A 21,999-nucleotide genomic window follows, 5' to 3' on the forward strand; every position below is an offset into this window, starting at 1 on the left:
CGACATGTAAATGTTGTGGCTGTACAAACATCATAAATCTACCTTCACTGTATCTCTGTAAAAAGGTATTTTCAGAAAAAAATGATTTGATAAAATGTATATTGACTATAGGCGTAGTTTGACGTGTGGTGGCAAACCAAGCCAGTCGATTTGGTCAGTCAGACTTTTGAATACATTTTAATTTTCTATAGTGAACTTACAAATTCACACTCCTTGTACCATTCAAGTGGTTTTACTGGTTACATAGAGCAGTGTAAGGTTGTCATGGCAACCAGATACAGCGCACACAAATTTCTTGCGCTACGTCTATTTTTGCAGGGCTAGCAATAAACACATTGAATGTAATGCACTATGTTTGTCATGTTTGGTTAATTTCTTAAGCAAATCAAGGAGTGAAGAACTCACCCACTGCTTTAAAACAGATATCTTTGGGGCTCAGGAGTCAGGGGAGTGAATTTTGAGGCTGCCGGATTTCCAGTTCACACACACGCGTACATACACACACACACACACACACACACACGTGTACGTACGTACACACACGCACGCGCACACACACACACACACGCGTACACTCACACACGTACGTACACTCACACACGTACGTACGTACACACACTCACACACACACACACACACACACACACACACACACACACACGTACGTACACACACACACACGTACGTACACTCACACACACACGTACGTAACGCATGTGTGTGTACGGTTGATGTACGTGATTATCTTTATGTGTGCATACACACACACACACACAGACAGACGCGTACGTACACACACGTACACTCACACACACGTACACTCACGTACACACACGTACATACACTCACACACGTACGTACACTCACACACACACACACACACACACGTACGTACACACACACACACACACACACACACACACGTACACTCACACACGTACACACACACGTACGTACACTCACTCACACACGTACGTACACTCACACACACACACACGTACGTACACTCACACACACACACACACACACACACACACACACACACACACACACACACACGTACGTACACACACACACACACACACACACACACACGTACGTACACTCACACACGTACACACACACGTACGTACACTCACTCACACACGTACGTACACTCACACACACACACACACGTACGTACGTACGTGCGTGAGTGTACGTACGTACGTGTGTGTGTGCGTGTGTACGCGTCTGTCTGTGTGTATACGTATGCGTGTGTGTGTACGGTTGATGTACGTGATTATCTGTATGTGTGCATATACACTCACACACGTACGTACACTCACACACGTATGTACACTCACACACGTACGTACACTCACACACACGTACGTACACTCACAAACACTCACACACGTACGTACACTCACAAACACTCACACACGTACGTACACTCACACACACTCACACACGTACGTACACTCACACACACGTACGTACACTCACAAACACTCACACACGTACGTACACTCACAAACACTCACACACGTACGTACACTCACACACACTCACACACGTACGTACACTCACACACGTACGTACACTCACAAACACACACGTACATACACTAACAAACACACACACGTACGTACACTCACACACGTGCGTACACTCACAAACACACACACACACGTACGTACACTCACAAACACTCACACACGTACGTACACTCACAAACACTCACACACGTACGTACACTCACACGCGTACGTACACTCACACACAATCTACTCAGCCTGAAAAAAAAACAGTCAACCGAGCAATAGCCCTCAACCTCCTTCTCAGAATAAAGTCCCCGCAGGACTCCGCTTCGGCCATCACCCACAGACCCAGGTGGGCAGTCCTTGTATACTTCAGTGCAGTGCAAGCACAGAGTCAGCGAGTAGGGCACCTGGAACTCTTGCCTATGTTGTCTGGAAAATGCACTCCAGTTCACAACACCTAATTTAGATAAAATACAGAACAAACAATATTGAATAATTTTAAAGAGAGGCATTAACATAGTACAGAGTCATACAAGGAATTTCTTTTTTATACATTTTAAACATATTATAGGAAAATGTTAGACAAGATCCCAGCTAGAAATGTTTTGTTCTAAAAACGTTCTGAGAACATTACCATGAAGATCTAATAATGTTTTCAGCGGGTAGTTTTATTTTGGTTCCCAGAATGTTCTCCTAAAACGTACACAGCAAAAAAAAAACTCCAGTGATAAAAGTTAATGAGATAATTAAGTGATTAATTGAGTGATGAGTGAGCATTATTGAAGACACCTGATGATAACAAGCAGAATCACTGAAGGAGAAAATCACAATTTTAAGTCACCATTATTGTGATCTGTGTTTGTTTTAGTTGGGCTCTTTTGTTTGGCTGTTGTAACTGAGTTATAGCTCCCAGATAAACAAAGCGAAAAGGTGATCAGATGTTGTTGGTTATGTTTTGACATAATCATCATTTTACCTGAATCACAAAACTAATTTAGAGCCTAATCTCTGACTTAAATTTATATTGTTGATTACATCATCAAGTGATTCTGCAACATAAGATCCAGAATTTTCTATTTATTCCAAAGGATTTCTTAAAAGTTGTTTTGATTAAAAAAAAAAAAACCTTTGTTTAGGCACAAACAGACATCAAGATTGAGTGTATGAATCTCAACAATGGTGACAAACGAAATATTTAATTAGGAAAAGGAAATTACTAAGACAATTCAGATCATAATTTATTCATAACGCAATGCATGATGGGAGCCATGAATGAGTTTTGATTGGTGGCACCCAGAATGCACTGCAACATGCTTTATTATTATCACCATTGTTGAGATTCACAGGCTGAATCTTGATGTCTGTGTGTCTAAATAAAATCTTTTGAACAGAACTTTTAAGAAATATTTTGGATTCTATAGAAAATGCTACAAATCGTATGCTATTAAATCACCAGGCTGCTGCAATTAACAAGGAAAACCTAACTCTCTAAACTTTAGTCCCCTGTTGTAAGTCGCTTTGGATAAAAGCATCTGCTAAATGAATGAGTTCAGTGTTTCAGGTCAAATGATGATTATGTCAAAACATAACCAACACCACCTGATCACCTTTTATCTTTGTTCATATGATAGTTATAACTCAGATACAACAGCCAGACAAAATCTAAAGTTAGCAGTTTAAGGGTCAAGAGCCCAACTAAAGCAAGCACTAATCACCATAATGGTAACTTAAAATTAGATTTTCTTCTTCAGTGATTCTGCTTGTTAACATCAGGCGTCTTCAATAATGGTCAATCATCACACAATTAATCACTTAATTATCTCATTCATTTTAACACTCTTCAGTGTTCCTTTAACACTCATATTTTAACACTTTAACCCTTTGAGTGTGGAGTCAAATAAATTCCCAGGAGAGTTAATTTAAGTTTTTGCTGTGTAGGATAACATTCTCTAAAAACATCCTCAAAATGTTACAGTTAAAAGTTATATCTTAGTTTACATTTAACCTTATAGAAACATTATTTGGAATGAGAAAACATCCTCAAAATATTATTTGAACATTACATTCAAATGTTTGTAACCAGTGGTGTAGTGGTAAAAAAAGAGGTGGGTAAACTATAAATTCTGGTGGACCACAACTTGATCACCCGGTAAGGTGGGCCACTGCCTACCGGTGTGTGTGTATCCTGATGACATCGCTATAGGCTATCATTTGATGGTACTACCAAGGGTATCACTGGTTGTTCCCTCATCATAGGTCACACAATCACTATTCAATTCATACATTAATCTAAGTTCTTGTTAAAGAGACTCAAAAAGGAATAATATGGTTGAAATCTATCAAGTTTACTAAAAGACAAAACAGAGAACAAAAATATTTAAGAGAGATCGAGAGGGAGGCTTATATCCAGGGCTTCCAATGCAATGCACTTGTGCATAATGATAGGGATTTGGGATTATTTTCATTGTTGATTAATCTGTTGAATATTTCCTCGATTAATTGATTAGTTGTTTGGTCTATCAGAAAAATGTGGATCAGTGTTTCCCTGTAGAGGGAAAAGTCTTTAACCTGGTGCAGGCTTGATTCCCTCTGAATCTCTTATAGCCTACAGTTGGGTTTTGACATGCTCCCTACATTAAACCAGCTGCCTGTAATGAATAAAAAATAAAAAACTTTTTTTGCATCGTTTTAATGATTTCCTGTTGCGGCTGCGATCAAGTTTCCTTCTCACGCAGCTTGTTTAATAACTTCACGAGCGTGTGTTTTCTGCTACGTGTGTGCGCCATTCTCTTTGTTCCGTGTGTGTGTGTGTGTGTGTGTGTGTGTGTGTGTGTGTGTGTGTGTGTGTGTGTGTGTGTGTGTGTGTGTGTGTGTGTGTGCTGTTTCAACAACAAAAGGAGACTGGATTGTTTGAATCTCCCTCCTCTTCTCCCAAACCTGCTTTTGTGAAATATGCTTTTCGCAACAATAACTGCCTAAAAATAGACATGTTCCAAAACAACACTCTTACATCACCACATGTTATTATACACTGCAGTCAATTTGTGGATGATGTCACTGGAAGAAAAAAATTACTGTTGTCCAATCATTATTTCCTAAGAAATGAGGTTAGAGAAGTATTTTTAGACTTATTCATAGAATATAACCTGCTAAACATTATCTTCTTCAATTTAAAAAGATATAGATGTCAAATTTTGCTTTTGCAATGTTTGTCAAGAGACAGTTATTCATATGTTACTGTGCATAAATGTCTGGCAAAATGTACTTGATTTATTATTTGAAAATATTGATGGAAATTCTATTTTACAGTGGAAACACGCTGATGGGTCTCAAGTCATAAAGACAAACTCACACGTTTGATTAATTACATTTTTTTAATGACTGAATTTCATTCATAACATTCAGTTTGAGTCTGGAAATTCTTGTCAGTTTCTCGAGGAAAGTGCTTCAAAATACCCAGATCAAATGAAATATGAGAGAAAGATAAAATATGGAAACAGTCGTGCTGCTGTGTGATGTTTCAGCAGAACTCCCTTGTCCTGTTGGAGAAACAGTGAAACGTCAAATCTACAGTGCTAATCTATTGGAAATTTGCCTGATAACATAATAACAATAACAAAGCTTAAAAAAAAAAAAAAAGTAGTGAAGACATACCATCAGACTCTTGTTCAGGCAATGGTTCTTCAGCATTCTCTGTATAGGCATTCAGTGATTCGACAGCTAGAAAACCATGATAAAAGGAAGTATGTAGTGGCAGTGCAGTGCTATTCTCAGACATGAATAAAGCTGAAACAATATCTGAATATTTGAATTCTAAATAATATCTGAAAAAGGCATTACAATGTATATATAATAATTGAATGCTTGCAGTTTGCCTACCTAGTATGTCGATAATTGGTTCTTTGAGGGAACTGTGAGACACAAGACAATCATATTGATCTTTTTCCTCCTCCTCAATCTCCACACTCTTCCTCAGCTGATAGGATCCATCATGGTTTGGTCTGATTCCTGAGGATTCAATCTGATCGTCAGGCAGAGATGTGTTATCTTTCCTAATGGTCATCATCACGTCTTTGGGGTGGAAGCCGGTGGCCAGACAGGTCAGTTTCAGCTTGGATCTGTCCCTGATAGACCTTATTACAAACAAATGCACACCTGGAGGAGCTGGAAACACAGGGATCAGTGGATTAATCAGTTTAATCTCTATATGAAACCTACAGATGATAAAAAAATACATTCAGACTATCAGTTCAAATATGATTGTTGTCTATATCCGATTGGAATCCGAACACATTTAGCATGTGTGAACGACAAAAATAAAATAAATCATATTAAAACGTCAGATGTTGTTATAAGAAACATGCTTAAAGTTGCTGCAGAAACAAGGCTGTTGCAGTTAAAGGTGCATTGTGTAATATTATGGAGGATCTGTTGACATAAATGCAATATCATATACATAACTATGTTTTCAGTGGTGTATAAAGACCTTGAACCATTATGTTTTTATTACCTTAGAATGAGCCTTTTCTATCTACACACACCGCGGGTCCGCTTACATCGACATGTTTCTACAGTGGCCCTAAACGAACAAACGCGTTTCATTATGTTGTTCTTCATGCAAAAGATCTAGCTTAAGTCAGCTAATAAAACACTGACACAATGATGAATAAAGTAACAATAATATTCGCAATAACATATTGTTTTACTGAATAATTAAGTAAAACTAATTTCCTAATTTATCTTTGTAAACTAAAGAAACCTCATTGCTGAACTGGCTACTCTCTGCTGTCTCAGACGAAAGATCATTTCCTTACTGACGGTCACCGTAACTTCTGTTGGTTGCAATCTGCAACCTCACCACTAGATGGCGCTAAAATTACACTCTGCACCTTTAAGTGCAGGCGCGAGCAAAACATTACAATATAACGATGGTATGTTTTGAGTCGGTCCTCCTTCTACCGCTGACTCAGAAGACACAGTAGTCCTGCACGCCAGCTCACATCAAGTCATGTTTTTAAATAAGACAACATCTGTGCTGCAAACCCCTCTGTGTTGCTGCTGTTGCTGTTGTTTTTTGCGTATATCCACCAACACAACGTCATTTCCATAGAGCGCAAAGCAGATATTCCGGAAAATGAAAAAGCGGCATGGACACACAAATCAAATCTGAAGAGATACTCATTGTGGACAGTGAATAATTTAAGATCAGATTACATTCGGAATGCATGGATAATCAGATTTGGACTGACAGTGTGAACACATCCAAACTCACATCCGTTTCTGAGCTCCTCGTCTGCATATTCTCTGAATTTGTTGAGCCAGTCCACACACTCTTTCTCCAGGTAGCCTTTGGTGTATTGGTTTAGGATCGGCACATTGTCCCACTTTCTCTTGGTTGGTAGAGCTGCGTCAACTGGGGCGACCCATTGAGACTCTTTATCATCAAAAGACAAGAAGTTTTCTCCATCATAACTGAACTCATAAATGCCGTGGGAAAACTTCACTTCATCTCCCTGCTGCTCAACTTCACATCCAACTCTCCACTGAAGAACATGAAGATCTGGAATGGAGATGAAGCAAAATGTTTGCAACAGTAATAAAAAATAATAATATGAATAATTAATTTAGGTATAAGCAGGTTAAACCGCATGAATGTTCCTCACCTGATGTACTGTGTCTCATGCGGTCCATCAGAATCTTGATATTGACATTAAACCACTGTTCTTTGCTCTTTCTGGACTGAGTGCCTTTTTCCCAGTAATCCTCCTGCATTTTCTCTTCCATCCAGGGCTGTATGGGAATCTTTCTCCTTTCTTTACTATTGTAATAGTCGATCTGTGTGTCGTCTAGCAGACCCATAGCAGTGAATTCATAGATGCCCGGCCGATCCACAGGTTTGGACAAACCAGTGTAAATGTAATACAGCGAGTGTGTCTCTGTGATGAAGAGGAATAAAATACCCATAAAAAGGCATAGAAGTACTGCACTCTTAAAAAATATTTTTATGAAATTATTATTTTTATTATTTTAGATTCAGCTTGTTGGATCCTTTAATTTGATTATTTTGTATTACTTTTACCCAGGGGCTGGGAAGTTTTTGTGTAACTGTGTACATTTTACTGACAACTGATCCTGAAAGGTTTATATTACATTATCATGACTTAAGAGATTCTTTATTGAATAACTATATGCTGTTGATGATGTTCTTCTCGCCATGTTTGATGTTCAGAGTTTATATAGACCCACTAATATCACCTATACGGACGGCTTATGGGCGATGCAACCGTTTTTAAAACAAATAACGGTTGATGTGAAACCTAATGGATCTAAGCATTGTCCTGACCAATAATTATTTTCGTTTCCAGAATGATTTCTTCTTAATAGTGAAAGGAACAGCTATGGGAAGTAAAATGGCACTGAATTATACCTGCTTGTATATGGGAGTTTTTGAAAATTATTTTATTCTAAATGGAGTGAATCCTTTCTTTTCTCCAAGATTTTGCTTTATAAACAGTACATTGATGATATTTTTATGATAACGAAATCTATACCTGCTGAATTGTTTGTGTATTTTGAATTATCTCAATTCTAGGACTAGACATTTAAAGTTTACTATGAAATGTGACACAGCAAGTATCAGTTTTGTTGATGTAAAAGTATTTCAGAGAGTAAACTTTGATGGGTGAGTTTTCATCCTAAACCTCTTATTAAGAGTTTTCCTATTAGCCAGTTTGTGGCACAGAAGAATCATACTCGCAATGGTCTATGGTTTAACTCTAAGATTTATGAATCGTGGTTATCGCAGAGAAATTATGTTAAATGGTGTTAAAAAGAAATTTGGAGATATATCTCAAAATACAAGGTTTATAATAAAAACAATCATGTAATGGTCCTGTTTGCATTGTAAAGGATTCGGCATTGGGTGTGGAGTTTTGCAGAGTCTTATATGGCATTAACATAGAGATCCAAAAATTGCAGTATATTTAAAGAAGGTCCTCGATTGGTTTTTAAATGTCAAAATCGGGCTTGCCTCCTTGTTAAATTGGGTATTGGCTATTCCGACTCTTCCCTCTGTCGGGGGTGTGGAAACTGTGCCGAGTGCTTTTACATATGAGTGTAAGGCTTTTAGTCATCCACACACTGGTCCTAATATTTTGATACGTGGCATCATCACTTGTTCTTCTACACATGTGATTTCTCTTATGCGTGTCCATGTGGTCTTGCTTAAAACTTCCAGATCATTTCACATTCACAGTAAAATCAGGACGGGAGATGAAGTCCGATACACTTTAACACTGAAGTGTTGTTTCTACCCAAATGTGGGTATAATATAAAAAATTAAAAAAATAAAATAAACCAACGTTTGGGTTGGTCCATATCTTACCCAAAGTTGAGTTCAAAACAACCAAGATTTTTTAATTTTTTTTTTTTAATTTTTTTTTTTAGTGTAGCGTCACACTTTTTCAGACATGTGGTTCATATTGTTAGTGCCTTACAATACATTGGCATAAAGAAGGCATAGAAAAGATTTTGAGAGGAAACTGTTACACCAATAAAGATGTGTAGCCTATTCTATTTCACAAAGTGTGTGCCTAATGAAGACACTGATGTTCGAAACGTACAAGTTAATAATAATAAAAATAATAATAATTACCTGCTTGAATTGAAGGCAAAGTCCCATAAAGAAGAAAGACACAAAGCAGAGCAAAGATCTTCATCGTGACGCTCGTGATCATGACTGAAAGCCTTACGTTTACTATTTCATGGCTATAGAGACCCGGAAATATAGCCTATTTGAAATGTGTTTAAGCAAGAAGCACGTTTCCTGAAATCTGGTCTGAGAGAGACATGCACAATGAAGTGTAAATCTTGTGGTGAAAAATAAAGACCACAGCCAGTGAGAAAAAAACAGACTGAGGTTTGCAAATGGCGTGTGAAAGTACACTTAAATATCACAGGACAGATTTAAAAAAAATACTTCACACTGCAGTTGTTTACTGCAATAAAGAAAGGTTGTACCAGACAGCTAGAGGGGCCTAAACATAATTTCACTGAAAACGTTTGAGTTTTCTGATGGCATTAAATAATGTAAAACTGTGTCAGCGTGGCTTTTCTACTCCAACAGTTTTGTGCCAATTTAGACATCTCTTGGTTACATTTTTTTAAATGTGTGCTTGGTATTTAATCAAACAAAACTTGACGAAACACACAAAAAAAAACATCACAATAAAAAGCAGATTTATCAAAGTTTTATCAAACAACAGCACCCAGTTTGTATGTGTGAGCTGAAGTACTTGCATCAAGATTTGCAGCAATGCAGCAAAACCAAAGTGATTTCTGTTAGGCTATTAACAGACCGGATGTGGTACACTTTCCCCCCATATATATATGGGGTTTTTTTTACCACATGTGTGGGCAACTGACATATATTTACCGAAATCAGTTTCACTTTTAGGAAATATAAAGAGTTAATGTATAACTTTACATCTGCTTTGTATGTTATTCTTTATAGAGTGGCATGTGTCCCCCAGTCTAACCCTCTAAACTTCACTTAGAAAATAAACAGCTATATATATATTTAATTATTGTTTTTTAAAAACACCTCATCCTAATGTGCCTTGATAAGTTCTTATTTGCGTCAAAGATACATCCTAGGATGCGCTGGGATAAATCTTCAGTGATGTTCCTGAGGTCATTGGGTGTCTCGGGTCTTTCAGCATCATACACCCTCACCCAGGTGACCCGGCCAGAGGTGATCGAGACGCTTTGGTATGGAGAGAGAATTGTGTCTTTATTACATGCGAGAAAATAAATGATCTGAGAGAAAAAAAAAAGTTTGAGAGAAAAAGTTATCACACTGATAGCAAAAAAGCATTTCATGAGAGAAAAAAAAATATTTGAGAGAAAAAGTTTTCATACCAATAGCAAAAAATAATAATATTATTAATATTAATAATAATAAAAATGACGCATTTTTAGAAAAAAAAATTTGAATTTAAAAAAATTGTCTCACGCACACATTCACTCGCACATACACGCAATCAATCAAATACACACACACTCACTGTTAACAGGCTTATTAAGGCTGAGATTACTCTATATTTAATATACACAGACTTTGTGGCTCAGATAAGGTCCAGTTCTGGTTTATTTCTTTGCTCTTGGCTGACATGTGGCATTGCTATGGCCTGCTTGTGGCCCAGATCTGGCAAACAGGAGCGGTCCGCATGCCATCATTCCACAAGTGCCAGATGTGGGCCGGATCTGGCCTGAAACAATGTTGCTATCTGGGTACTGCTATTCCTAAATCACAAGTATAAAGTTGGGAAGGCTGGGGTCCTTGTTCCGTTTTCTTCTACTTTAGTTTTCTGTTCCTCTTTCTGTCCAAAGTGTTAACAACAGTTCCCTGTTCCTCTCTTAATAGTGTCTTTGTCCGTAAGTCACATGGTTGCTTTAATAATATATATTAAAGATGGCACTTTGGTTTCAACTTAAACTTTTGTAACAAATCTTTTTATTTTTTTCACAATGCAGGTTTTTGTGGAACACTGTTAGTAACCTTCCTTGACAGAGCCTGCAACTTAAAAGTTCAACAAGTACTGCTCATACTGTTACAAATATACAAATTACACATGTCACAGTAAAATCAGGACGGGAGATGATCGCAGTCTGATCCACTTTAAAGGAACACTCCACCGTTTTTTGAAATAGGGCTTATTCACATTCTTTCATACATTTAGATAGGTGGGCAAATGCATTTTTGTCTCAGTGCATGCATTGTTTTAGTTTGACAGGGTCGGCGCTAGCTTAGCTTAGCACAATGAATGGAATCCTTTGTTGCCAGCTAACATGTCCTGAGTAAAAGTGATAAAAAAAATAAAAAAAACCCCACGTAATTACTTCTCGTGGCCTGCATATTCACAACGAGTACAAATAGCAATGCAGATTAACACTAGGTGATTTCCTAGGCAGATATTGACTTGGGACTATATTATGGGGAAGCACAGGCGAAGCACAGCTACTAAGGCGAAGCACTGCTACTTGGGCGCAGAGATATCACGCAACACATGAAATCCCACGACTTCCGTCAACATACCGTTGTGCATTGCAACGAGTCAAAACACAGAAGAAGAAGAACAACACGTGTGACCTGCACCGAGTGTCTTCGCTTTTGGATTGTTTATTTTGAGAAGTTACGGTTATAGCAAAGATGGTAATTACCTGCGTAGCAAAAGTTGTGAGAACAAGCAAAGGACATACACGAATGTAATGTTTCACAGAATTCCATCGAATGTGGAAATGAGAAATAAATGGCTAGCTGCTCTGGAGATCTGTACTTCAACGCCTCTCTACAAAATCAAACAGTATCGTGTTTGCGAAGAGCATTTTGCACCGGAGGACTAAGTTACATTGAAAAAATGGAATATGGGCCCAGAAAGACGGTACTACGTCTGAAACATACGGCTGTCCCATCCCATCTAACGTTATTTTTAAAGCACAGGCAGAACAAAGTGCACATGTAAGTTGTCTTTTATTACTCTTCCTTATGTTAATCTGTGTCTTTATGTTGTAAAATAGATGCTGAGAAGCTGTAACTTATATAGACTACGGTTCAAATAACGTTAGCCTCCTCTAGTATAACCTCATGTTGAATTCAACCTGTTAGCATGAACAACCAAACTAAAATAAAAATCGCTGTTATCGTTACCTGTAAAATGAAATGACTGAGGGCTGAGTTAGCTATATTTCTCTCACCGAGTTAGCCTGGTTCTTTTGACTCAGGAGTTTTAGTATAACTACTAGAGAGGAGAAGGCTACAAGCAGTTTACTATACATGTGTCATGTTTAAAATAATCACTTACTCTGTGGACAGCTGTCCATTTGGTCCATTCGGCGTGGGGCGTTTTTTCCAGTTCACTTTATCACACCGGAAAAAAAAAATCGAGTACTGCAGGATGGATCAGCGCCGTGAAATCCTCGGTAGCTGTGACACAGGCTGTTGAGTGATCGCAACCTCCTCCTGTCGTTCTATTTCCACTCATTTTCTGTAAACTCTTGTACATATAGGTATGGTTCTGGCTCACACAAAATCAGCCATGTTCATCGCCATTCATGTACTGTAGGGAAAATAGCCAGGCAGCTACTATTCACACCGGTATGTTGACGGAAGTCGTGGGATTTCATGTGTTGCGTGATATCTCTGCGCCCAAGTAGCAGTGCTTCGCCTTAGTAGCTGTGCTTCGCCTGTGCTTCCCCATAATATAGTCCCAAGTCAATATCTGCCTAGGAAATCACCTAGTGTTAATCTGCATTGCTATTGTTACGTGTTTTTTGGGGGTTTTTTTTATCACTTTTACTCAGGACATGCTAGCTGGCAACAAAGGATTCCATTCATTGTGCTAAGCTAAGCTAGCGCCGACCCTGTCAAACTAAAACAATGCATGCACTGAGACAAAAATGCATTTGCCCACCTATCTAAATGTATGAAAGAATGTGAATAAGCCCTATTTCAAAAAACGGTGGAGTGTTCCTTTAACACTGAAGTTCTACCCAAATTTGGGTATAATATAAAAATGTAATTAAAAAATAAAAATAAACCAATGTTTGGGTTGGTCCATATTTTAGCCAAAGTTGAGTTGAAACAACCTAGAATTTTTTATTATTTTTATTTTATTTTTTGAGTGTAGCGTCACACTTCAGACATGCGGTTCATATTATTGCAAATTACAAATAACACATGTATTCCCTCACAGAACCAAAATATATTTCCATATATTTTGATAACTGAATAAATAAATAAATAAAAAACAAATTTAAAGAAGTTAACATACATCACTGCAATAGATTTCTGTCTTTTAAATATAGCAACATGGAGTATATCATTAATGTTTCTTCACTCAAAAAAAAAATTGTGTCTAAAACATAAGATTTATGTATTTGAATTGCATAACAAATTCCCATGCATTTGGTTTACATAGTTTTAACATAAACCAATCAATACTCCTGAATGTGATTCATATGTTTAAGTCATACATAAATGAAACAGATAAGATTTATGTAATTGTATTAATAAACTGAATGTGATTTATATTTGTCAGTCGTATGTAAATGAAACAGGTAAGATTTATGTAATAGTACACAGAAAAACGCCCATGTTAAATTAACACTGCTCAGTGTTCATATGTGTGCACACTACAGAGTTAAAGCGGTGTTGAAGTTAATGAGATAATTAACTGATGATTGAGCATTAATTATGAACACCTGCTGTTAACAAGCAGAATCACTGAAGGAAAGAGAAACACAAGAACTACAACTGACTTCAGCCACAGCCTTAGATGAAATCAACTGAAGAGAAAAGAAGACATTAAATCTGTGAAGATCTCAGCAGAGGAGGATTAAACAACTCCACAAACAGAATTACCAGCTTCACTTATTACTAACCAGACTGACTTTATTTCATTTCCGTTTTAATGAAATCAATAGTTGTATTTTAAAGTCACCATGATGGTGGTTAGCGTTTGCTTTAGTTGGGCTCTTGACCATTGACTCTTTAATATAACATTTTCTCTGACTGCTATAATTATGTGTTTATAAAACACGTTTGTTGCAGCAAAAAAGCCAAGAGAAAAAGAGCTCAAATGATGTTGTCTGTTTATTGATGATGATGACGACAAAGTCATCATCATGTAATTGCCTCATTCGCTGATCTTGTTCAGTGTCTAATGCTTTTTAATATTGTTTTATTCATAACAGAAGCTATTTGATTTTACAGCATGAAATCTAACAGTGTTGTTTATCAAACACTATACGTTTTTTTATTTTTTTTTATAGTTAGTGCACAAAAACCTTTCATCTGTGGCATTACTTAGACTCACACAGACATCAAGAAACAGCATATGAATCTCAACAATGGTGACAAAAGCTACAAAAATCCTGATGCATAATTTATTAATGCCGCAATGCATGCTGGGAGATATGGGTGAGTTTTGATTGGTTGTACCCAGCATGCACTGCAGCATGAAGCATTTCATTGATTGTCACCATTGTTGAGAGTCATACACTGATTCTTGATGTCAAAGTAATAATGTAGAAGAGAAAGTTTACTGCACTAAATGTTTTTAAAATTCTTTATATTATTTGATTAACTGTTGGTTCTAATGCTCTCAGGTCACACAGCTACTATAATAAATAAAACAAAATCACATAAGCCCAATAATCAAAGCATTAGACATTGAAAAAGATAAGTGATTCAGGCCACAATATGATGATTACACCTTCATCAATAAACAGCCAACATCACCTGATCTCTTTTTCTCTTGGCTTTTTCGCTGCAACAAATGTGTTTTATAAACACATAATTATAGCAGCCAAAGAAAATGTTATATTAAAGAGTCAATGGTCAAGAGCCCAACTAAAGCAAACGCTAACCACCATCATGGTGACTTTAAAATACAACTATTGATTTCATTAAAACGGAAATGAAATAAAGTCAGTCTGGTTAGTAATAAGTGAAGCTGGTAATGCTGTTTGTGGAGTTGTTTAATCCTCCTCTGCTGAGATCTTCACAGATTTAATGTCTTCTTTTCTCTTCAGTTGATTTCATCTAAGGCTGTGGCTGAAGTCAGTTGTAGTTCTTGTGTTTCTCTTTCCTTCAGTGATTCTGCTTGTTAACAGCAGGTGTTCATAATTAATGCTCAATCATCAGTTAATTATCTCATTAACTTCAACACCGCTTTAACTCTGTAGTGTGCACACATATGAACACTGAGCAGTGTTAATTTAACATGGGCGTTTTTCTGTGTACTATTACATAAATCTTACCTGTTTCATTTACATACGACTGACAAATATAAATCACATTCAGTTTATTAATACAATTACATAAATCTTATCTGTTTCATTTAGATATGACTTAAAAATATGAATCACATTCAGATTATTGATTGGTTTATGTTAAAACTATGTAATCCAAATGCATGGAAATTTGTTATGCAATTCAAATACATAAATCTTATTTTTAGACAAACATTTTTTTTTGAGTGTTTGTCTTCTCCTGGACTGAAGCACAGGCTCTACTCTTCAGCACAATGAGGTACAGATTTAATCCCAAGATTTATTACTGGTCAATAATGTATTAAGCCATTAAATGCATTTTAAATAATGCTGATATTATAACAAGAGGGTCAGTGCTGTTATGATTATCAGATACTTTATTTAAACACATGTGAATTAAGCATTTAAAAACTACTATCATATTTTGTCACACACAGTCATCAAGAATCAGCAATATGAATCTCAACAATGTTGACATGCTTCATGCAGCAATGCATTCTGGGAGCCATCATGGTATAATACTCATCAATATATGAAAAACAGCAATTCCTTATGTATTGTTCAACATATTATACTGTATAACACAATATATTACTATATAATATTTTTCAGTATATTCCCAGGTAAAAAAGTAGTATACTTTAGTGTATTAGAAATATGAATGAAGTACATTAAGTATAAAACAAGTATGATTCTACTTGTTGTGCTTATTTAAAGAGTATTTAATACTTCAAAAAAAATGTAATTAAGTTCAACTTAAGAGTCCAAAAAGTAAGTATACTAATTTACCAGTAATCAAATTATTGTTGTTTTTTTTTTTTTAGTGTATTACATCTGACATACTTAGAGTGGCAATTCAGTGTACTTATCAGTGATGCGCGGGTTGATCCGAAATGAGCGGGTGCCTGCGGTCACCCGCGGTCACCCGCGGTTACGAGTCATCCAAAAATATTTTTAATGATATTCGGGTCGTGGTCGGTCGGGTCGTTTGAAATAAAGATGCCAATTAAACCTTTGTAATTTATATAGTACAAGAGAGCATATGAGCGGAGTGGAGCGGTGAGAATCTCTGCTCATCACTCACGGAACTGTCCACCCCTCCGCTCCCCCTCTCAAAGCTACATCAGGCCGCTCCGCTCATTATCGCTCAGCACTCAACGCAGTTTGCTCCGCGCTCCACTCAAATCGCCCCCCGCGCTCTCCAAAAAAGGAAAAAAAATCTACATGTATATCACTTTTAGCTTAGACCACAGCCTTACCTCCTAAAGAACTAATGAGCAACAACAAAATTTTTCAAATAGAAATGTTTTATTTCAAATTACAAATTAGGCCTATGTAAGAAGGAGTATAGCCTACACAAAGTCCTGTAAAATTAAACGAATAAATGGGCCTAATAATATAAATAACAATTAGCCTATATAAACAAAAATATAGCCTACATACAATTTTTTAAAGTAAATTTACTATTAGGCCAGAATTTTGATAAGTGAACTTTTGCACAATGCACGATTACAATTTAAATGGGCTTAGCCTATATCCATTGTAGCCTACACACAAACTGCTGTAAAATAAAACGAATAAATGGGCCTAATAATATAAATAAAATTTATATAAACAAAAATATAAAAAAATATACGTAAACGTTTTAAAAGTAGGCTAAATTAACTATTAGGCCAACATTCTTATAACTGAACTTTTGCGCAGCGCGCAGGATTAAAATTTAAATGGGCTTGTATCAATTGTTTGAATATTACGCTATATTTGCCGAAATAATGAAAGATGATGACCAAAGTGCTGGCTTTGTCATGTGTACTTCTTGCTATGCATTTACTACTTTTAAAAAATGCGGGTCAGGAAGCGGGTCGGGTACAATATTTTCTTCTTTTTTTTTTGCGGTCCGAGTTGCGGGCGGGTCAGTTGAAAACGTTGGTCGGGTGCGGGTTGTTTATACATTGACCCGCGCATCACTGGTACTTATGGGAAGTATATTTTTTGGAAATTAATTACTTTTTTAAAGTGTACTATGATCTCACTTAATTAGAAGTGTGACTTCTGTACACTTTATACAGTTCACTCTAAAATAAGTGTATTTTAGTGGCATATCAGAGTACTTTCATAAAATATGTTAAAATACAAAAATGTATAGTGGTAATTTAGTGTACTTATAGTAAGTACGCTTATTTGTAATACAGAGTTGTAATAAGTTGTTCGCCATTGTTCTCTTCCCGGCATTTCAGAGAAAGTCGACTGTTCAAGGTTCCTTCTTTTGCCAATATCTGCTTTTGTGTGTTACTTTTGTGTCAATAATAAAGATCCTTTTTTGAAATGCAATTTGTAATCTGTTGATGTAATGTACTTGAACTGAATTTAATTATTTTTTATTGCATAGGCTAGTCTTTTAATCTTGTCTTGCAAATATATGCTATTTTGATCATTATTTCATTGTCTTATTCTCCAATAATTGCATGTATATTTTATGAATACTTTTCCAAATCTCCGTTGCTGCACATCCATGGCTTTGTGTGTGTGTGTGCGCGCTCACGCGAGCGATGACGCAATTCAAAATTTGCCGCCATTACTTTTCCGATGTTTATTCCCACCTACAACGGTTAGCTGATCAGTCGAGTAAGTTTGGATCTGTATCAAGGGTAAGCGGGAGATTTGAATTCAGTCTACGCTTGTAAAGTGGAGAATGAGATCAACAGTGGTTCAAAGCTATCACAGTATTCGTCAAGAGCAGCCGTGAGCAGGAGCCCTGTTGTCAGTCAGTCTGTTTGGATTCTTCGGAAATAACGCACCCTTTTCAGTGAGGCTGGTTTGTCACAGCGGACATCTTGCCAACCGATCACCGGTTGAGGTAAGAGTCTCATTATACTACATGTGAACAATATTTATTACATTTGTGTTAAGTTTACAGTTTACAAGCTAACGTTAGCATGTTCAATCATAACTGGCGAGAGCTGGAGGGCAATACACTGAAAATGTAGCATGCGTCTTTATATTTTCCATCTGTAAAAGAAAGATCAGCTGAACCCACACCTCAAAATAACTAAAACAAGCTTCCGTAGACTTGTTATACATATCAAAGTCCGTTTAATTGTGTATAAAATCTTCGTTAGTATGCGAAAGTAGGCTGTTAGTAAATCAATCTCTTAAATGGCGGGACATTTTGAAACACTGTCTGGAAGCTGAAAACTCTTCTCTTAAAAAAATATCCTTGGTTTTATTATAGTACAATTATTGTAACCACGTTTTTGGTGGATTTGTATTACCATTTTTTATAACCAGAGTTATACTACAAATAGGCCTACCATGTTTTTGTTTGTTTGTTTGTTTGTTTGTTTGTTTTTTCTTTGTGGTTAAACCATGGTTAATATTCGTAAGGGTTAACGTGGCTATCAAGACTGTTAAGAAAACGAATTCAGTAAATACTGTACTTGATGATACAGGAAAGCACATGAGACTAGAATATGAACACAACATGATAAATTGCATATTCTGGCTGCATCTGCTTGCCAACACGTAGGCCTAGCTATAGAATGCAAATATGTGCATAATATTAGGCTTATACAATAAAAGTTGATAGAATGTTTGTGTTCTGATGAAGAAATTAACTTATCTACACTTTGGATGGCCTGGGGTCATCATAGTAGCCTTTTTCATAGGATACTTTTGATCATTGGTTATGAAAATTGCATTGATCCATACAGTTACACCCCTAGGTGTACCCTACCCACAGTAAATCATATACATTTACTTTCTATAAATGTAGCTAAAATCACATGGCAGGTCAAAACGTCACTGTTAGCCTTTCCTGCTCAGCTTCCAGATCATAGTCAGTTTAGGTTTTGCATTGTCCCAGTGGACCATATTCTAACATGTGTAAATGTAATACTGAGTTGTAATATATATATATATATATATATATATATATATATATATATATATATATATATATTTTTTTTTTTTTTGTGATTTCAGGTCAAGTGGAATGCAGAATGATCATGGCAAACAAGGTATGGGAAGAAGTAACTTAAAATATCGTAATGGCCGAGTCTTCTGATTCCATATGATTGCACTAAAAGTGGCAGAAAATTTAATTAGTTTTATACTATATTTTCCCATGTGAATATTCATTTGATCCTTGTGAGGCCACTGGAGCTGCACAAGGTTTGGTTTTGCTACAGTAAGACCACGATTGTGTTAGATTCCACCCATCTATTGGTTTTTTTGTTGTTGTTGTTGTTGTTGTATTGTAACTAGGCTCTGTCATTTAGAAACATGGCTTTTCCTATCTCTACCTTTCATTCCAGTCAGAGGATCTGACGGTTGCTGCTCACATCTCAGCCGACCTGATGGAAAATTCTTGCTGGATGAATGACCTTCACCTCCAACTCAACCTTGCCAAGACAGAACTGCTTATGGTTTCAGCCAAACCATACTTGCTGCGATCCTGCTGATTTGCCTTATACAACACCAGAAAGATCCGGCCCTTCCCATCGGAGCCACACAACTCCTTGTCTAAGCTCTTGTTATATCCAGACTGGACTATTGCAGGCCTTCCAGCATCAGTCAAACCTCTGCAACTGATCCAGGTGCTGCAGCAAGACCTAAACTCACTCCTTCTGTCTCCAGAAGCTTGTGTTCTGCAAGTGTATGGCGCCTTGTGGTGCCATCATCCCAAAGAGACACAAAATCACTTTCACTGACCTTTCCCTGGACTGTTCCCTGCTGGTGGAGTGACCTGCCCAACTCAATATATGTTGAAGAAACTGCTAAAGATCCATCTTTTTCATAAACACTTGACCTAATAATACTAAATACTAGCAAGACTTGCTATGTGTACTGTGCTACACTAACTGGGACTTGTCACTGCACTTGCTGCTTCTATTGTTCTCTTAATTTTTAAGTCACTTTGGATAAAAAGTAATTGTAAATGTGTAAAATAAGTTATATTTGAGTATAAAGGCATACAGCAATTGCCTTTTAATGTGGATATTTTTACATGTTCTAAAGCTTGTATTTCCTATCATTCACGTATCTTGGTGTTCAGTGTTTGTTTAATGAGTAATACTGTAAATGTGCAGGTATTCTGTACTTATACGTTTAATTAATTTAACAGAAATTGACTGTACATTTGCTATTATTAAGTACTTAATTAGAGATTGGTCAAAGTTGTGAAATTGGAAATGCAAAAATTAAAACTGTAAATATACAAACTTTGTATTTGAATGTATGTACTTAATGCATTTTTATACATAACTTAATAGTTATTTTACACAGAAAAACTATATATTAAAAGATAATTACTGTAGATAGACAGTATTATTATAAAATAACTTTATAAAACCCTAAATTTACAGTTTAACCTGAAAGTTAAATGTTGTTTTTTTTTAATGTAATTTGACATCATTTATCCGTTTTTTCCACGGTTTAATAAGCCATTATTATCAACAGTAATGTACTGTAATTCAATTAATTTTGACGGTAAAGTCAATTCTGTATTTTTACAGTTTTTGCCTGTAATTTTGTGAAATGGTTATTTTCTGTAATTTAACGGAATCCGTCTGGAAACTTTGCTGCCAGGGATTTACCGTTTTTTTACAGTGTAGAAAGTGCATTTGTAGATCACTTGAAATATTACAGAGACATACTAAATTAACATAGTTTATAGTAATTATATAAGTATGATAGCAGTATGCACAAAATGTACTTAAACACAACTAGAATTTGCGCTGCAATGCTCTTTTAAGTGTATTTCCATTAGAATGGCGATAAAATGCATTTGTACTGTAAGCGTGCTTAATTGCTCATGAATCTTGATTTTCATTAGTGTATTTTAGTGCACTTGAAGTTTAAAAAAAAGTTGTTCCATTTTAGTATACTATTTACACTTGAAGTGTAGTCAAATAGATGTTAAGTTGAAGTTAATACATAATTGAATACACTTAACTATACTTGGATTTGACGAAAATAGTACAAAATGTAGAAAATATACTCTAGTACACTATAATTCTTTTTCACCTGGGTTTACACCATAAAATATATTGATCATAAATATATGGAAATATATTTTTGATCCGTAAGTGTTCTATTTTATTATACTTAAACTGCACTGCATTAGGCACAATTTAAAAATGTAATCAGGTCTAGTATCAGTTATCTCTGAGAGTCAAAGCAAATTTTTGTTTAACGACTTTCTCAAATGTATTTTGTTGAAACTATGGTTAATGAATCATAATCTTAAAAGAGAAAGTCTGAAAACTTATAAAAGGGACTTCCTTATTCACTTCTCCTTTTTTGTCTCTCTCTGGGTTTTCCATTATCATTGTGGTGAGAACTCGTGCTTTTGTCTTCTGAAATGATTGACTCTTCATCTACAGACATTCCTTTAAAACAATGAAATATGTGAGATAGTCTCCCTGGTTTATCTCGAGCATCGCAAAAAGAAAGGGGACCAAGAGCCCAACTAAAGCAAACACTGATCACCACAATGGTGATGTCAAATGAAACAAATATCAACATCTAAACATCTGTTAATTCTCACTAAGATCTTCTTTAGATGTCTGACAGAAATAGTCAAAGTATCTGTATTTTATGTCTGTGATTAAGGGCAGCACATGTGTCTGAGCCAGAAAAG

General features: G+C 36.2%; 1 protein-coding gene across 1 annotated transcript; it reads right to left on the bottom strand.

The window, feature by feature from the left end:
* Positions 1–4,881: 4,881 nt before the first annotated feature.
* Positions 4,882–9,344, bottom strand: LOC309501677 (H-2 class I histocompatibility antigen, Q10 alpha chain-like). Its single transcript, XM_082173847.1, has 6 exons — positions 9,181–9,344; positions 7,190–7,462; positions 6,799–7,086; positions 5,406–5,690; positions 5,181–5,246; positions 4,882–5,065 (listed from the first exon to the last, which is right to left on the bottom strand). The coding sequence occupies exons 1-6, from the start codon at positions 9,260–9,262 to the stop codon at positions 4,974–4,976; spliced, it is 1,086 nt and encodes a 361-aa protein (XP_082029973.1). The 5' UTR covers positions 9,263–9,344; the 3' UTR covers positions 4,882–4,973.
* Positions 9,345–21,999: the final 12,655 nt, after the last annotated feature.

This window comes from Leuciscus leuciscus (genome assembly GCF_965113295.1).
Source record: "Leuciscus leuciscus genome assembly, chromosome: 1".
Lineage (NCBI taxonomy): Eukaryota > Metazoa > Chordata > Actinopteri > Cypriniformes > Leuciscidae > Leuciscus > Leuciscus leuciscus.